The 19523-nt window shown below is 33.6% G+C and overlaps 1 protein-coding gene across 2 annotated transcripts in view; it reads right to left on the reverse strand.

The window, feature by feature from the left end:
• Positions 1–4945: 4945 nt before the first annotated feature.
• Positions 4946–19523, reverse strand: part of TBC1D23 (TBC1 domain family member 23) — a 61776-nt gene continuing 47198 nt past the window's right edge. The window contains exons 14-19 of one of the 2 annotated variants that reach the window (XM_090276092.1): positions 16185–16324; positions 14927–14971; positions 11794–11882; positions 9658–9793; positions 7447–7641; positions 4946–6608 (exon numbers count right to left, since the gene is read on the reverse strand). In XM_090276092.1, the coding sequence (XP_090132218.1) occupies positions 6527–6608; positions 7447–7641; positions 9658–9793; positions 11794–11882; positions 14927–14971; positions 16185–16324 (687 nt within the window). In that variant the 3' untranslated portion in view covers positions 4946–6526. The remainder of the gene's footprint in view (positions 6609–7446; positions 7642–9657; positions 9794–11793; positions 11883–14926; positions 14972–16184; positions 16325–19523) is intronic. The other variant, XM_090276091.1, reaches the window with a different exon arrangement.

Consider the following 19523-nt stretch of genomic DNA (forward strand, 5'->3'; position numbering starts at 1 on the left):
AAAGACATCACCAACTGAGCTATCGACATCCCAAGTCACAAAGCAACACGCCGGGAAGCCCCAGTGTGGCAGTCCTCCAGACTCAGTGGGAACACGAGGGGTCCCAGGCAGTGCGTCCACTCCACGGGTGAGGCTTCAGAGGACCGATCCCCACTCCCTAGCTTATACATATTTTACTAACAATAATTACATAAAGATAATTGTGCTGTGTGTGACAAGAAAGACCTGGTGGGTCGTTGGCCATTGGGAACTGGCCAGATTTCCAGAGTACACAGAACCCCCACCGCTTTCTAGTGTTGAAGGTCAGTAAAGTCTTGTTTGGGGGGACTTTTCCCTTCTGGGGTCATGTCCAGAACCATGTCCCCAGTTCACTTTTTATGCCTTAGCAGTACAATTCTCAACACAAGTCCTTTGTTGGATAAGTTTTGCAAGTATTTTTTCAGTACTTATCTTGTCATTCCATTCTACTGACAGTCTTTTGCAAAGCAAAATGTTTTAATTTTGAGTCAAATTTATTTTAAAATTTTAATGGATTATACTTTTTGTATCATGTTTAAGAAATCTTAGTCTAATCCCAGGGCATGAAAATTTTCCTACTTTCATCTATTAGTTTAATACGTTTAAAATTTACATTTAGCTATATGATCCATTTTGTGTTAATTTTTGTATAAGGTATGCGATATAGGTTGAGGTTTGTTTCTTTGTATATGGATATCCAATTCTTTCAACACCATGTGTTTAAATGACTACCCTTTCTCAACTGAATTGCCTTTGAAGCTTTGCCAAAAACCAAGTAACCATTATTTGTGTAGGCTTATTTCTGAACTATGTGTTCTATGCATTAATATGTTTCTATCCTTTTCACCAATACCTGTCTTGATTACCGAAGCTTTAGTGAGTCCTCCAGCTTTAACTTTTCAAAATTGTTTTGACTCCTCTAGATCTTTTGCTTTTCCATGTGAAGTTTAGTATCAGCTTGTCTATATTAACAAAAAATCTTGCTGGGATTCTGACTGGAATTGAATTACATCTATAGTTCAGTTGTGGAGAAATGACATGTTATCTTCGAATTCGTGAACACAATATGTTCTTCATTTAGGTCTTCAATTTCTTCCACAAGCATTTCGTAGTATTTAGTGTACAGATCCTGAATGTTTTGTTAGATTTATACATAGATATTTCATGTTTTGAACAGCTCTAAATGGTATTTCTAAGACTGATGCATTGCCTGCTATATAAGAGGAGCAAGATTGTAGATGATATTTTTTAAAAAGCTTTTAGTTTCCAATTGTTCACTGCTAATATATTGATATATGGATATTTGTATATTGAGCATGTACATGTATGTATCTTGCAATCTTACTAAAATTATTCATACAGTAAAGTTATCTTGAACAAGGACAATTTTATTTCTTCCTTTTTAATATGTAGGTCTTTTATTTCTTTTCCTGGCCTATTGCAATAGTAGGACTTCTAGGACAGTGCTGAAGAGTCAGAGTGGAAGTAGACATCATTAAGTGTTAGCAGTCTTTGGGGGAAAAGCATTCAGTCTTTAATCATTAAGCTTGATATTAGCTGTAGATTTTCTGGAGACACTATCAGGTTAATGAAGTTCCTTTCTATTGCCAGTCTACACAGTGGTTTTTCTTTTTAAGTCATGAATTAAACACCTTTATAAACCCTTCCAAAAAAATAGAGGAGGGAACATTTCCCAGCTCATTCTGTGAGGCTTGTATTACCCTTATACCAAAGCCAAAGACATCACAAGAAAACTGCAAACCAATAATCCCTATGAACACAGATGCAAGGAGAAAAACCATGTGACCATCTCAATAGACAGAAAAAAAAAAAGTTTGACAGAATCTTAAGACCCTTCATGATAAACACATCGTTATAGGCAATGTTTGTGGCCCCCTAAAATTCGTATGTTGAAGCTATAACCACCATAATTTGGAGATGGGGCTTTTAGAAGACAATCAGGGGTAAAGTCATGAGGATAAGGCTCTCACAGTGCGATTAGTGCCAGAGAGAGAAAGGAGAGGAGAGAGACAGAAAACGAGGATGCCTGCTGCGCTCTTTACACTTCTATTCAGCATTGTACTGGAAGCTTTTGCCAGGGCCATTATGTAAGAAAAAAGAAAGAAAAGGTATCCAGATTGGAAAGAAAGACGTTAAAAATCATCTCTATTCATAGATAGGATGCTGAGTGTAAAAAATCCTAATGAATCCACAAAAAACTGTTAAAACTAATAAAAAAACTTCCGCAATGCTTAATACAAGATCCATATACAACAATCAATTTCTCTACACTAGCAATGAACAATCTGAAAGTGAAATTAAGAAAACAATTCAATTTATAATAGCATCAAAAGGAATTAAACAGGAATGCACTTAATAAAAGAAGTGCAAGATTTGTACTCTACAAAACTATAAAACACCATTGAAAGAAATCAGACTTAAACCAATTAAGACATCCTATGTTCATAAACTAGAAGGCAGTGTTAAGATGGCAACACTCTCCAAATTGACTTACAGTTTCCATACAATCCCAATCAAAATCCTAGCTACCTTTATTGCAGAAACTGATAAACTAGTCTAAAAACTAATATGGAAGTGCAAAGGACTAAGAATAATAAGAAATTCATAAAAAGTCTTGAAAAAGATCAAAGTTGGAGGACTCATACTCCTCAATTTCAAAAGTTAGAACCGAGTTACAGTAATCAAAACAGCATGGTCCTGGTGTAAGAACAGATTAATAGACCAATGGAATAGAAACAATAGAGTACATAAATAGAACTTCACAGTTATGGTCAACTGATTTCCAATAAGGGTGCCAGACTACTCAATCGGAAAAAATAATCATTCAACAGATAACACTGGGACAACTTGATAGCCACATACAAAAGAATGAAGTTTGACCTCTACCTTATATCATATACAAAAACTAAGTCAAAGTAAATCAGTGATCTAATAAAAAGAAAACTATAACACTTTCAGAAGAACACATATCAATTTTGATTACCTTTAATTAGGCAATGGATTGCTTAGATATGACACCAAAAGCACCAAGTGATAAAGGGAAAAAATAAATAAGCTGAACATCACCAAAACTAAAAACTTTTATGGTTCAGAGGACATCATCAAGAATGTGAAGACAACCCACAGAATGGGAGAACATGTTAGCAAATCATATCTGGTAAGATGCTTGTATCCAGAACATATAAAAACCTCTTAAAACTCAACCACAGAAAGGCAACACAATGTAAAAATGGGCAAAGAATCTGAATCAACAGTTCTCCAAAGAAGATACACAAATGTCCAATAAGCACATGAAAAGATACTCAACATTAGTCATTAGGGAAATGCAAATGAAAACCACAGATATCACTTCACATCCTAGGATGGCTATTATAAAAGATGGACAAAAACAGTATTAGCAAGAACGTAATTAGAGTACTCATACATGATGAAATGATAAAGTCCTTCTGGAAAACAGTTTGGAAGTTCCTAATAAATTTAAGTGTAGAATTTGACATATGACAGAGTAATTCCACTCCATGGAAGCTACCCCAAAAAACTGAAAACATGTCAGCATAAAAATTTGTACATGAATGTTCAAAGCAGCATTATTCATAGTAGCTAAAAGTAGAGGCAACCTAAATGTCCATCATGTAATGAATGCATAAGTAAAATGTGATAATGTCCATACAATGGAATAGTATTCAACCATAAAAATGAAATTGTAGTATATGCTGCAAGTGAAGCTTGAAAATGTTATGCTAAGTGAAAAGAAGCCAGACACAAAAGCCAGTTCTTGTATGATCCTCTTTTATCATGAAATGTCCAGAATTTGAAAATCCACAGAGTCAGAAAGTAATTAGTGGTTGTCAAGGGCTGGAGGGAGGGGAGAAATGGGAGTAACTGATGATAAGTATGGGATTTCTTTTTGGGATTATAAAATGTTCTGGAATTAAATAGTGGTGGTAGTTATACAACTCTGAATATACTAAAAACCACTGAATTATAGACTTGCAAGAAGTCCAGTTTTATAGTATGTGGATTGTATTTCGATACAGATGTAATTTTTTAAAAAGTTCAAGACAATTGTCTAACAATTATGCTATACCCCTGAAACAAATACAAAATACTGAATATAAATTGTAATTGAAATATAAAACCTTCCCAAAAAGATGTTAATGGTGAAGATGAGATATTACTTTCATCACATATTCTACCTATGGAGTTGGGTTTCCCCCAAATCAAACTGTCAATTAAAAAAATGTATATATACAACTACCAATCTATGGCTGATTATATCAGTACAAATTTATCATCCTTACTGGAAAACATGTTTTATCCATGGTGGACAGGAGGGATCAAATCTATACACAGAATTAATTTTATACCTTAATAAGCAATAGTAAGTCCCAGGAAGTGGATTAAGAAGAGGAGATATGAGTACTTTTTTACTCACTCAATTTCTTTGAACCTTAGTTTTCATTACCTGAAAATACACAATATAATACCAACTTCGTATTGTTGCATCCTCTGCAATCCTGAGAGTCCACGAGAGGTGAATATCCCAGTGAATATCCCAGTTCTGTGGTAAGTGAGACAGTGAAGGGAGAAATACAAGTACTTAACAATCAATGAAATGTTTTTCACTTAATATTCATGACTAACAACTGTGGTGTTATTACAGATATCAAATTGACATTCAGAGAAGAGTTTCAATTTATTACATGTGAAATTTAATGTCATTAAATGACCTCTTCTCCCATTCCCATCTAGGTGAACAGAAACAGGAATCTAATACTTCCAAACCTGAAATATGAACATTTAAATCCCACTGAAATGAGAGTGCTCAATTTTCTAATTTTTTGGTATCTATAGATTTACAAATGGGGGGAGGGGAGAAAAAGAGAGAGACTTATTAAGAACAAAGTTTTGAGCAAACTGTATTGGTTTATTTACAACTGTAATTTATAAACAGTGACATGTCTTTACATTAATATTATGTAAAAAGACCCACAGCTGAAATGGGCAAAAAATGAGACTTCAGAACATTTCTAAAGGGGGTACCAAGAAACAGAAAAAAAGCAATATAACATTTGTGGGGAGAGTTATAAATACCAATTATTGCACCAGGTGCAATTTCATGCAAATGTCTTCAACCACTCCAAGTAAACTGTTTTAAGTATTAGAATAAAATATATTGGCCTGTGCTGCCTTTTATTCACTTGATTTCCATTAAGTAAATTAAAATAACTGTCTGCAAACAGGATACATCTAAACATTTCTCCGATCAATCCCTTATAGGTAATCTATTACATTTTAAGACATGGAGAAGTGTAAGAATTTGCTATTTCCCAAATTAGATTTTACAAGGAATTGTTCCATGTCCTCAAATGTGTCCTTGGATTTCTCCTACCTATGTGTCTAATATGGACCTCAATAAATGAAACCGAGGAAGCTGTAAAATAAAGCAGATCACTTTACAGTTTTGTCATATTAAGAGAATAAAAATAGTTTCAAACTACTCACTGGGATTTTAGTAAGACAAGACAAAAACCAAAGAAGAGAAATTTCAGAAAGTGATGATAAAAACAACTATAGCTTATACATCCCTCTAATTATTTGGCTTTTATTTAAGTGGATATTTGTGGTCACAGACCATAATCTCACTGAGGATAAATCAGTATATGTTCAACATGTGTCTTCAAATATCCTAAGTCAAATAGTCCGTTTGTAATAAAGACCAATGACTTTTGTAGAGATACAATTCTGTCCTCAAAATGTTAATTGTAATAATCTTAACATGCTTACCTACTTATTATATTGCTTTTAATTGCTCCAGAGAAACCATTAGGGTGAAGTTAAATATCTGAAGCACATAGTCTTCAAATTATTAGCCAATGGTGCAAAGAAGATGTTTGGAAACAAATGTTTCAACATTTCACTAGCTGGACTGAATTTCTGAGTTGGCTGGAATCTTGATCTATTTCAGTAAAAAGATTTCACTCTTTTTAAGAACAGAAACACCAAGCTAATTGTTAACCTATGTATTATTTTTTTAGTTTCTGATATTGCTCAGTGGGTAAAACCAAATGTAGCAATTAAAGGGGTCTCTTCCACTATTTCTATCTCTAATTTTCAGTGAAGACATTGCAAATATGTATGTGTATGGTTGTTTTTAAACCTGAAAGTGATGCATGTTCCCTTAAAACAGCTCTTCAAAACAGAACTGCATTCCGCTCCCTTAGTCCATAAGAGCACAAGGGCAGTTACTTCAAAGTCATTTAATAACTGACTTCTATAATAAATCATTTTACAAAACCAAAAATACAAAAGAAAATTTAAAAAAAATTTAACTGTCCAGAGATTGATTATAATAATTACACTTTTTAGGCCTGCTATTCAGGCACCCCAAGAAGCAAATGAAATGTCTCCAGTTAGTATTCAGTCAGGAAAATGTCCATGTTTCTCTTGGTTGCCTTAATTTCTTTTGAAGTAATTTTCTTTCACATTAACTTTCCAAAGCATCCAGAACTTTCATGATCTGTTGTTTTATGGCTTTGGTAGCATCTCCTGCATTTGGGATCAAATACCTATGGGGGGGGGGAAAAATATATATATATATATATATATATGTACACACAAGAGAGCGCTTTGCCTTCAGAACTCAGCTTGGATGTTACTTCCAATGGGAAGCTTTTCCTTCCCTCGTATTTCCTCCCATAACTTATATTAACATATACTCAAAAACATATTTGGAAAGAAATAAAATCAAAATGTAAAAGAAAGGTCATTTTTCAGAGCATAGAGCAAGGTAGAATGAACTGCAGACCAGGAGTCAGAAGGACTATATTTAGGTCTATCGCAAGGTAGGGGTGAAGATGTGGAAGTCATTCAACCCCTCTTGGCTTCACATTTTTACCTTGTAAGATTAAATATGGTTTAGTTTTGAGATCAGTGTTGTGTGTGGCCCTTGTGCCACCCCATGAACTGTTTGTCACTGGTCCACAATGAGATAAGGAGGAGCTTAAACCAAATTATAAATTAACTATACCATTCAGCATACGGCTTATTTCACTGACACTCTTTCAAAACAAGAATTTGATGAAAGAAAATAAAAAATTGCCTTACATTCTGAGACAATTTTCTTATTTAATTACAAACCAGCATTTAGTGCAACACTGGTACAGATTATTCTTAAAGACCCTTCTGTCGAAAAGTTTATTTGATCCAACTATGACACTTACTGAAATCATATGCTAATGGCTAAACCACAGATAAGGATTTGGAAGAAAAATATAGCAAAGAATATTAATAAAAGTGGTTCAAGTATCCTATACCACCAACTATTCCCCAAAATAGAGAAACAAATCGTGTTTAATAATGAACTAATTCAGTAATTCAGATAATATCATTCTAAGAAACTCTTACCTTTCAATTGCCAAGATTTCTATTCCTGAAGCACTGCTATTTCCATACTTGAAGGTAATTAGTTCAGGGTGTTTCTTTTTGGATGTAATTTTAACCACAGAATTTAGTGCTTGTCGAGACTGTATATAAGCCAATCCTTTCCGTGAAAGAATCTCCCTTAAACAGTACATATGTGTTGCAGTAACCAATAGATGACTTGAAAGGGAAAAAAAAGCATTAAAATCAAAAAGAATGTTTTTAAAATGTCATTTAAAATAGTTGTTACTTCAATAGCCCCAATTATAAAAAACATTCCATTCCTGATGAAATTACTTTTGAGTTAAAAATACAAGATACATTATAAACAAATAAGCTACCTAATAAATAAAAACTTTTAATTTTCCCTTAGTTGTATGCAAAATTATTATTAACAGATAATCCTGTAATGATGTAAGAGCAAAGGTATAACATTTTAAATACAATACAATTAAAATAATAGATTTTGCCCTGGCGGGTGTGGCTCAGTGGATTGAATGCCGGCCTGGCAACCAAACAGTCGCTGGTTCGATTCCCAGTCAGGGCACGTGCCTGGGTTATAAGCCAGGTCCCCACTCAGGGACGAGGAAAAGGCAACCACACATTGATGTTTCTCTCCTCTTTCTCCCTCCCTTTTCCTCTAAAATTAAATAAAATCTTTTAAAAATAAAATAATAGATTTTTAGAATCTATTCTATATGGTATATGAAATACACTACCCTTCACACTTTTAACAGTATTGTCTACATTCATAATGTATTCTCATTCAACATACCATAGCATATACCTAATATCAAAGACCACTAAGCAATAGCTGGGCTGTCTTACATATTTTATAATGTTCTGTAACTGGATCCTGAAGACAAAATGGGCACAGAATTATAAACACTCCTCCACCTTATATCTCAGCTTAGTTTTAATATAATGATAACACTCATACACTTTTAGGTAATATCAATACAATAAGAAAAATATCTGACAAGTCTAGAATGCGGGACATTCGGCAGAACAATAAATAGACCTAGACTCAAAGGATTTATTCATTATGAAGAAAAGGGGGAAGCAGTGGTGTTCGGTGAAGTATTTTGTACTTTGGGTGAGACTAAATATTGGGTTGGCCAAAAAGTCTGTTTGATTTTTTCCATAAAAGACACATTTTTCATTTTCACTAATAACTTTATTGATTTGTATATTTGAGAATGTCAGCTATCTCTTGTTATTGGTTTCTAGTAGGTAAAGGCCAGGGGAGCTGCTAAACATCTTCCAATGCATAAGACAGCCCCATAGCACAGAATTATTTGACCAAAATGTCAGCAGCACCAAGAAACTTAGCAAACCACTCATTTGATCAGTCACAGCACCTTCTCCATACACTACACAAATCTTCTTTTGTGTTTCGGTTGTGTTTTTACCTTTCTTGAAATAAAGAATTAATATGCCAAAAATGTTGCATGTATTTGCCATCTTCAATATTAAAATGGCTGCACAAAAATTCACTGTTTTGATAAGTTTTTAAAAAATGCACACTGATATGACAGCTGTCACAATACAATCTAACAAAACTGTTTCAAATGAAGTTAAAGACAACTAAGCACTACTACAGCCATCTTAGGGGAAAAGCCAAATGAATTTTTTTGCCAACCCAATATGATGCAAATACAATGTGTAAACCCTGACTGGATCCTGGATCAGGAAGTACCAACAGAGACTGTAAAAGATACTTTGGGGGCACTCTGAAAAATGTGAGTATGGTCTGAATGTTGAATCACGTTAATTTCTAAGATGTGCTAATGCTATTGGAGTTGTGAGAATTTCTTGGGAAATTTATCCTGAGACATTGAGGGGTAGTGTGATATCTGTAAACTGCTTTGAGTGGCTTGGCAAATGGGAAGTTCTTATGTGTGTATGTATAAATACACATAAATAGAGATGGGAGATTATGAAAAGAAGATAAAAGCTGGTGAATCTTAAGAGAGGCTTATAAAAGTGTCCAATGTACTGTTTCATCAACATTTTTTAACATTTCAAAACTAAACTACATAAAAATATTTATAAAAATCAAGACATAAACATATTAATAGAGGGATATTATATCTTATTGTACATGGATAAATAAAACTTCTTCTGTAGTTCAGTTTTATGTTATTAACTTCCCTAAATTCAATTTTACTTTTGAAAAGACATTTTTAAAAGTACCTAGGAAACATGTGTCCATTTTCTTTCACTTCTTTACAAGGAAAATGATGCTTGATGTCTGGCTTGTTTATCCAAGTCTGAATGTTTACAACCTCTTTTCTATCATCATCTGACATGGAAGAACTGTCAATTTCATCTATAAAAAATTGAAGTGTTAAAAGTGAGAACTACCAAGTTTAAAAATAATACATTTATTAACAGCCTGAAAAACAATTTCAGTAGCATTTTAAACATATGGTTGAAAAAAAACCCAATTAATTCTAATTCTGCTACTGTATTTCCTTATGCCACAGATACTAAATTCAGAAATATTGTTACGAAACATCACTCTATATGGTAAGAAAGAATCAGGTGAACATACTGACAATAACTTTTAAAAGCTTAAACTAACTAAGAAATTTAAACTTTTTTTGATTTAGGTATCATGACTGTGAACTATGACTAGTTTGCAGAGACATGGCTAAACTGTCCAACAATAAGCATATATCTCAAGGGCAAATATGGCAGAGTTCTTTGTCTCGTGCTGGTTCCTGACTTTAAGAAAAATGACAACAGAAAAAAAAAAAGTCCATCCTGGGATAGATAAGTAAAAGTCTGCCTTTTTTGGTAAGAAAAATAGAAAACATTCTAGCTATTTTGTTTTTCTTGCTTAAGAAAGGGAATTTACAGCTCCTAGGATTAATAATTATAAATGCTCTTCCCTTTGCTTTTTAAGAAATACTTCCAATATAAAGAGACACAATGAAAAAAAGGAAACCTCATATATCTATACACTTCTGGCTTAAATAAAAAAGTGAAGCCCTCATGTGTCTCTCCCCAATTAAATTCCTCTTTCTTCCCGACTAAGAAATAGTTACTATCTGAATTGGGTGTTATCAGTTTCATACTTTAACTACATATGAATATCCCTAAATAATATAGAGAAGAGTTTTGTATTTTAGGTAAAATTTATATAAATAGTAGACTATTCAGTTGTATTATTCTGTAACAGCCACCCCACTACCAACATTGTAAAATGTATCAATGCTGATTGACAGACATAGCTCTAGTTTCCTGATTTTCATTACTGTGCAATTTTCTAGTGTAAATATGTGTGTGTGATTTATGTAAATATACCATAGCTTACTCATCCATTTGCTCCTCTCCTTTGTTAATGGAAGGAGTTGAGATATTCAGGGAGAGACAGCGTAACAGGAACATGGCAACAGAGAGGGTAGGAAAACAGGAGCAAAAGAAGCCATCGGAAACAGCAGATAGAAAACTGCATTTACTATAATGCAAGTGTTCTGAAAGGTGATTTTATAATATAGATTAAAATATTAAATGTGATTCCCTATAACCTACCAAGCTTACTGCTAAGAATTTACCCTCTGGGTGTACTTGCAAGAGTTCATTTACGTATATGTATAAAAATATCAGTTGCCATTTGAAACAGAAAAAAACTACCAGTGTCAGTGGGAGAAGATTGATTAAATAAATTATCATGTTTCTATAATAGAAAGTAATTGAGAAGGTACATGGACTGAGATGGCAAATATGCAACATGTTATTGTTAGTAAGTAGAAAAAGCAAAGTGAGATTTAGGAATTTTTTCATATTTTTTAATTTGTATACTGTTCTTGGCAGTGAGATTATGAACCACATTAATAAATTATTTTTAAACACAAAGGATGACAAATTTCCCTGACACAATATCCCCATCTTGTGGCCCTTTAAGATATTGCCTCTAGTTTCATAAGGCTCTTTAGATGTGTTGTGGAATTCCCTGAACAATCAGTCCCACAGGTCTCAGTCTCCTAGGTGGGTGGGTCAAGGGAATTTAAATCCAGCCCCATAGATTTAAACACTATTTGTACACTGATGATTCCCAGGTTATTACTATCTCAGAGTTGTCTCCTCAGCAAAAGATTTCTATAATCAACTGACTACTCAACATTTCTGCTTGGATTTCTAGTAGGCAGAACTTAAGATATCTAAAACCAAACCCTTAACAGAAAAAATAAGAGTCTACAATCTCCTCTACAGAATCTCGCCGAGCCTATTTTTTAAAGCAGTTGTTTGCTATACCCAGAATCATCTCTATAATCACTCCTGGTGCCTGAGGAAAGAAGCCTATAAATAAGTGGATTACTACACCTGTGTCGTATTCTTCCTCATCCCCAATGCTGAACACAGGCTTCACACCACGGTACGGCTTGCCCACTCTGTCGCTGCTACTCACGTGCCTATATTCAAAGAGTTTTAGGGGGAAAGCATCACTTAAGAAGTTATGAAAGATTTTAACCAACTATCATTTGAATATTCAAACAAAGTATTCTTTGTCCACCCATGTACTACCCAGTTTTAAGATAGCTATGTTAAGGAAAATGAAACAAGATAAGGAAATATGTTAGCAAAAGTGGCATAAGGACTCGGTGGCTAATGTGTGGAGAAAAAATACATTGTGCACGCAGTTTCAGTAAGAAACAATATATCGATATTCTTAAACCTGTTTATTTGTTGGCTGTGTCCTTTATTTGTAAATCATGGGAATATAAAGGTCAATTATATTCCGTGAACAAAATTAAATCTGAGACATCTTTAATATTCATATTAAAACCAAGGCTTTTATCTGTGTGGCTTTAGAGAAGTTACTAAACTTCTCTGTGCTTCTGTTTTCTCATTTGTAAAATGATGATATATATCCTTCGTGGTTACTGTGAGAATTAAATCAGTTAATATTTTGTAAAGCTCTTGGAACAATGCCTTGCATATAGCAAGTGCTAACATATATGTTTGTCGGGCAACATAGATTATGGAACTAAACATTCAAATTCTAGGATTCCTTAAGGTTCTCATATGGGTGTCCTCCCGTTTTTTATTATTGTTACTATTGTTTTAATGGAAACTAAGATTCTACTTCTTATACATAAATGTAAATAAGCCATGAAAATGAATCTGCCTTTCTTCTTCAAGTGAAAGAAGCATAAACAACATGTAAACTCAAAGTTGATTAGTTCTGCATTAGTGTGACCTCTCTTTTTAACATAAAAATTTAATCTCATTACTTTGCAGGTAATCTCAAATGAACCAAGAACTAAAATTAAAGTATTTCAACAAAATACTATGTGTTTCTAGGGAATAAGCATTGTATTATTTGTAGGATAAGGTATGAAGAAAAACTGCCTTTTTTTCCCCCTTTGGCATGTATCAAGAAGAGTTCAAAGTAGAAAAAAATCAAGTTACATGTCTTAGTCTTAGAATTCAATTTTTCCATAAGATGGAGATGAAATATGTATTTTAAATAATTTCCTAATACATTTCATCAATAAGAACTGTATCACAACCTAATTTGGTTGAAAAGGCTTAATTTAATCTTTACTTCTTCCAAAACAACATTCTCAACAGAAGATCAATGAGAATGTATAACTAGACACTCTTTAGGAATTATAAGTTAGGTTATACATAGCTTAAATTTTGATGAAGTTAAAATCATAAAATCATTTAATTTTATATTAAAATATATATAATGTAAAATTATCCTGAAAATTATCACTGTGCTCATTAGAAAACAATTCAAAAACCTATGAAACTCAGATTCAGTTTTCTTACAAAAGGCAAAGACCAAGATAATATAGCCTTATCTAAAAACTTTAGTGCCATCTAGATTATAAAATTATATTTAAATTATTGCTTCTCTCTTAATATTAAGCATAACCAAAAGTGCCTGCTATAACATAGAAAGTAATACAGATAATGTTTATAGTAAATGCTTGAACCAGAAACCAAGTGTGAAGAGACAAAAAAAAAAAAAAAAAAAAATGCTATTCACTATCAATCTAGATTTATAACACAATGGAATTTTTATAAACAAGATTGCTAAAGATTACTGAGATGGCTCTTAAAAGACTGGCTAGAGCCTTGGCACCAGCCTGTGAACAGAAAGGTTGCTAGTTCAATTCCCAGTCAGGGTGCATGCCTGGCCTGCAGGCCATGCCTCCAGTTGGGGGTGTGTAAGAGGGAACCATTCAATGTTTCTCTCCCTCTCTTTTTCCCTCCCTTCCCCTCTCTCTAAAAATAAATAAATAAAATCTTTAAAAACAAAACAAAACAAAAAAAGCCTCACTAGCAATTAATGAAATTCAATGAATGAACTTTTAATTTTTTTAAAAAAGCAGTATATCTATACTTTCCTAGCGAAAGTAATGACAGAAACATCTACAAAATACTTTGACCAGGTTTTTAACTTGTTGATCTCAGAAAGAGCTAACATCTCACTAAATTTTATATTCAAAATAGATATATCTGCTTTTGGACCACAAAAGATAATTTAAAATTTTTTTTAATTAAGAATTTGGGAGAAAACTTGAGAGTTAAATAAAATTAGTCTAATTCAGTGGTCATATAATGAGATATAGAAAGATGATTCACAAACATTATAATTTTAAAAGATGCAATTTCTTTTAAAATAGACTTAGATAAAGTTATAATAGAAACCCTGTAATTCGCATTGTGTAGGAACAGTCACGGCAAATAAAAACTCTTATCAGTAAGTTGAGAGTAAACTATTGGTTTTAGAAATGCTACTTCTAGTCACTGGAAATATTGAAATGACCAGAGAAAAAGTCAAGTCCATTATTCCAAAGCTTAATTTACATTCAAAGTATGACTAGATTTTCTTTTTAAATGATCATAAGTGTTGCTATAACTGATATTCTAATTTAAATTGACATTTTAATTTAAATTGCAGAAAAGTTCTAAGAGCATAAAAATTGTAAAGCAATATATTAGTATTCATACATACGTATATGTTATTAAGTAAAATTTAAAAATATTATAAAATGATATAATGTACATGAAATAACCAAAATCTCGAGCCATGACTTGTGCCTCTTTTCAGGTACTATAATTTTCTCTACCATTAGGGCATGACACAAAAGTAAATAATCTCCAAAGTTAATACCCTGCCAACTGAAACTATATGTTTTCCTTGTTTCACCTTCCTCTGTCTCAGAATAAAAGCTGCCGCTTTATGAAGTTCTTTGGTTTGAATGTAGTAGCTGACTTTCATCTGAGGAATGGGAGATACAAAGAAGCATGCAAGAAAGAAATATTCATGATCAAAGCAAAAGACAAAAAGAGATCAGAATCACATGTACTCCTAAACGCAGAATGAGCAAAGTTTAGCATTTCAAACAGCTAAGCCAAGACAGCACGAGGCTTACAGACAGCATGAAGCACGCTATAGGAAAAAGATGGCCCAACAAAACTGCTCTACTCATTCGCTTACCGCTCTGTACATGTTCTGTCTGGCCAAGGAAGATTGAAAGACATTCTATAGCAAATTGAGGCAGAGGACAGAACAAAATGATTATAAAAACACAACAGCTTTAAAACAAAAATACAGTATAATCAGTTTTTCTAACACAGAGTGTACAGTATAATGTTTCAATCATCCAAAGTACAGAAATGAAAAAAAGTCCGTTTCAAGTGACTCTTTAACAAAGAGAAGTCTTTTCAATTTAGAGTTATCATTTTAAAATAAAACTTTTAATGTTCATGCTACAAAATATAGCAGTAATAGTCCTCTAATTCAGAATGCACTAATTAAAAGTAAAAAGGTTAGAGGACATATACTTTAATGAGCAAAAAAATCCTTTCCTGATAAAACACTTTATTTAACACTTGACCATTTTATACAAGATACAATTTTTTAGATTGGTGAAAACAACCTATTTTCTTTACTATTTACAAAATAGGAAAAAAAATGTATTTTTTTATGTGTATGTACTATACTTTTAAAAGTGACAAATAAGAAATTCCTGACATTCAGTTCTTAAAGTCAAATATTTCAACTCTCCTAGGGTACTGCAAGACATGAGAATGCAATTAAATACTACTAGAAACAAACTGCACTGAATTATTAGGTCAGGCTAATATCTGGAGAAAAATACACTGTTCACTCACAGTTTCAGTAAGAAACATGTAACAGATATTCTTAAACTTGTTTATTATTATTTGTTGACTGTGTCCTTCATTTGTAAATCATGGGAAAATAGAGGTCCTTTATATTCTGTGCACAAAATTCTACAAAGATCTGAACTCTTAAACTTAAGAAATGGATTTCTGCTTTATTTAGCATGACCAAATTCTCTGTTTTAAAATTCCTGAAGCAGAGGAAGAGGTTCCTGCTATGAGGTGACAGCATTTAGTAGATGATTCCTTTCCATCTGACATGTGGGAAGCAGCTTCCCTATCAAGTGTAAAACATAAAATGGCATCTGAGTATTTCTTTAATGAACGGCATAAACGGGCAGAATCATTATTTGCACATTTTTCTAAGCAGTGGGAAAGAAGAAAGAAATCCATAGACAAATTTTACAGCAATAAAGGACATCTCAAAATTATAAAAACTGAAATCATCTAATAAAAAATGTACTTCGTGATCCTTTTCTAGAACATATTCGATTCAACTAATATTTACTCTAAAATACTTTCCCTTTAGTTTTAATTAGTCATCATAAAGTCATACCATATAAGCAACTCACCGGTCCACAGGCGTTGATGTATTCTCAATAAAATTGATAACTTTTTCCCTGACATTAACGGATTTTGTCTTCAAAGCAATAGTCATTTTATTTACTAGTGATTTCATTCCTCTATCATTTGAGCCATTAGAAGACTCACCCTGGGGAGAAAAAAAAAAGAAATTACTAAAGAACTGCTCTCTGAACAATTAGCAGACACACTACTACTAAAGGTTATTTAAATTCCTATGTTAAAGTTCTAACTCCCAGTATACCTCAGAAAGTGACTGTATGAGGAGAGAGGGCCTTTAATGAGGTAATTAAGTTGAAATGAGATCAACTGAGTGGGTCCTAATCCAGTATGACTGGTGTCCTCACAGAAGAGGGGGAGACACCAGAGAGGCACCCGCACAGAAAAAAGGCCGTATGTGGGCACAGCAAGAAGGTGGCATCTGTAAGTCAGGGAGAGGCCTTAGGAGAAATTAAACCTGCCAAAACTGATCCTGAACCTCTAGTCTCCAGAACGTGGAGAAAAAAAATTTCTGTTGTTCAAGCCACACAGTCAATCATTTTGATAAGGCAGCCCTAGCAAACTGTTAACTAGGTGAAATCATTTTAGGAATAGAAGTTAGAAATAAAACATGAGGATATATATTGCACATATAAATGTGTGGGGTATAACATTACCTTCCTTATTCAATACACTATTAAGTTATCGACCTTTTTTTTAACTCAGATTAGTTTATAAAAATAAGCAAAAGTATACATAGGCATACATCAGGAGATATTGCAGGTTCGGTTCCAGATCACCACAATAAAGTGAATGTTGCAATCAAGTGAGTCACACAAATTTTTGTTTCCCAGTGCATATAAAAGTTATATTTACACTGTGCTGTTGTCTATTAAGTGTGCAATAGCACTGTCTAAAAAAACAATGTACGTACTTGAACTAAAAAACATTTTATTGCTAAAACATGCTAACTATCATCTGAGCCTTCAGCAAGTCATTATCTTTTTGTTGGTGGAGGGTCTTGCCTCGTTGCTAAAAGTTGGGGTGACTGGAAATTTCTTAAAGACAGTAATGAAGTCTGCCTCATCAACTTACTCTTCCTTTCATGAACAATTTCTCTGTAGCATGCAATGCTATTTGAAAGCATTTTACCTACAGAACTTCTTTCAAAATTGGAGTTAATCCTCTCAACCCCTGCCACTGGTTTATCAACTGTTAACATATAGAAACTATAAATTCATGCTATATATAATTTCATATACTATTCTAAATCCTTTTTTTTTCTGTCATCGCAAGAATCATCAGTGTCTTCACAGGAAGTAGATTCTATCTCAAGAAACCACTTTCTTTCCTCATCCATAAAAAGCAACTCCCCATCCATTAGTATCATGAGGTTACAACAATATAGTGGCATCTTCAGGCCTTGCTTCTAATTCTAGTCCTTTGCTGTTTCCACCCCATCTGCAGTCCTTTCCTCCACTGAAGCCTTGTATCCCTCAAAGTCATCCACTGAAGGCTGGAATCAACTTCTTCCAAACTCCTGTTAATGCTGATATTTTGACCTTTTCCCATTAATCACAACTGCTCTTAATGACATCTAAAATGTTGAATCCTTACCAGAAGGATTTCAATTGACTTTGCCCAGATCTATCAAAGGAATCGCTATCTATGGCAGTCACAACCTTTTGAAAGGTATTTCTTAAATAATAAGACTCGAAAGTCAAAATTACTCCTTGACCCATGGGCTGCAGAATATATATTGTGGTAGAAGGGATGAAGACAACATTAATCTCCTTATGAGTCTTCATCAGAGCTCTTGGCAATAATATTTGAAAGGAATTTTTTCTTTCTTTTCTTTTTTGCAGTAGGTCTTGACAATAGGCTTAAAATAATTCAGTGAAGCATGGTGTAAACAGATGTTCTGTCATCCAGGCTTTCTTGTTCCATTTATAGAGAACAAGTAGAGGAGATTTAGTATAATTCTTAAGTGCCCTAGGGTTTTTGGAATAAAGTGATTACTGGCTTCAACTTAAAACTCACCAATTAGTCCCTAATAAGAGTCAGACTGGTCTCTGAAGCTTTGATGCCAGACATTGTCTTCTCTATGGCTATGAAAATCCTAGATGACATCGTCTTTCAATATAAGGCTGTTTTGTGTACACTGACAATCTGCTGTTTTAGTGTAGCCACCTTCATTAACTATCTTAGCTAGATCTACTGGATAACCTGCTGCTTCACACTGTGCTTTCGCTATGGAGACAGATTCTTTCCTTAAATCTCATGAACCAACCTCTGCTAGCTTTCAACTTTTCTTCTGAAGTTTCCTCGCCTCTCTCAGCCTTCATAGACTCGAATAGACTTAGGGCTCTGTTCTGGACTAGGCTTTGTTAACGAGGGCTGTGGCTGGTTTCCTCTCCTATCCAGACCACGAACGTCTTCTCCATATCAGCAATAAGGCTCTTTTGCTTTCTAATCATTCATGTGTTCACCAGAGTAGCACTTTTAATCTTCTTCAAGAACTTTTCCTTTGCATTCACAATTTGGCTGTTTGGCACATACTTTTCTCACTCAGCTTAATCATTTCTAGCTTTTGACTTGAAGTGAGAGAAATGTGATTCTTCCTTTCACTTGGAATACTTAGAGGCCACTGTAGTTCTCAGTTGTCCTAATTTCAATATTGTTCTGTCTCAGAGAATAGAGGCCCAAGAAGAAAGAGAGAGACTTGTGGGGAATGACCCAATCTGTAGAGCAGTCAGAGCATACACAAATTTCAAGTTCGCTGTCTTATATGGGCACAGCCCAAAACAATTAACAACAATAGTATCAAAGGTCACTGATCACAGATAACCATAACAAATGTAATAATAAAAAACTTTGAAACATATTGTGAGAACTACCAAAATGTAACAGATTCATGAAGTGAGCAAATGCTGTTAGAAAATTCTGCCAATAGACTTGCTTGATGCAAGGTGGTCACAAACTTTTAATTTGTAAAATAACATACTATCTGCAAAGTACAATTAAGTAAACCACAATAAAATAAAAAGGATCCCTATAATCCGCATATAATTCATGAAGCTAAATTTTTCAACATTTATTCCTGTAAATTTTTGCTTTTTATAGCATTTTCACGTAGGCCTCTATAATTTGTCAAGAAACGTAATCCTGGTGTACCTAATGTAATGAGTATAATTCCTTAAAAAAAAAATCCTCACCCGAGACATTTTTTCATTGCTTTTTAGAGGAAGCGACAGAGATAAACATCAACGCAAGAGAAAAGCATCAATTGGTTGCCTCCTGTACTCATCTGGACCGGGGACTGCACATGTGTGGACCAGGGATTGTATGCG

This window comes from Furipterus horrens, unplaced genomic scaffold, assembly GCF_987537825.1.
Source record: "Furipterus horrens unplaced genomic scaffold, mFurHor1.1.pri manual_scaffold_1, whole genome shotgun sequence".
Lineage (NCBI taxonomy): Eukaryota > Metazoa > Chordata > Mammalia > Chiroptera > Furipteridae > Furipterus > Furipterus horrens.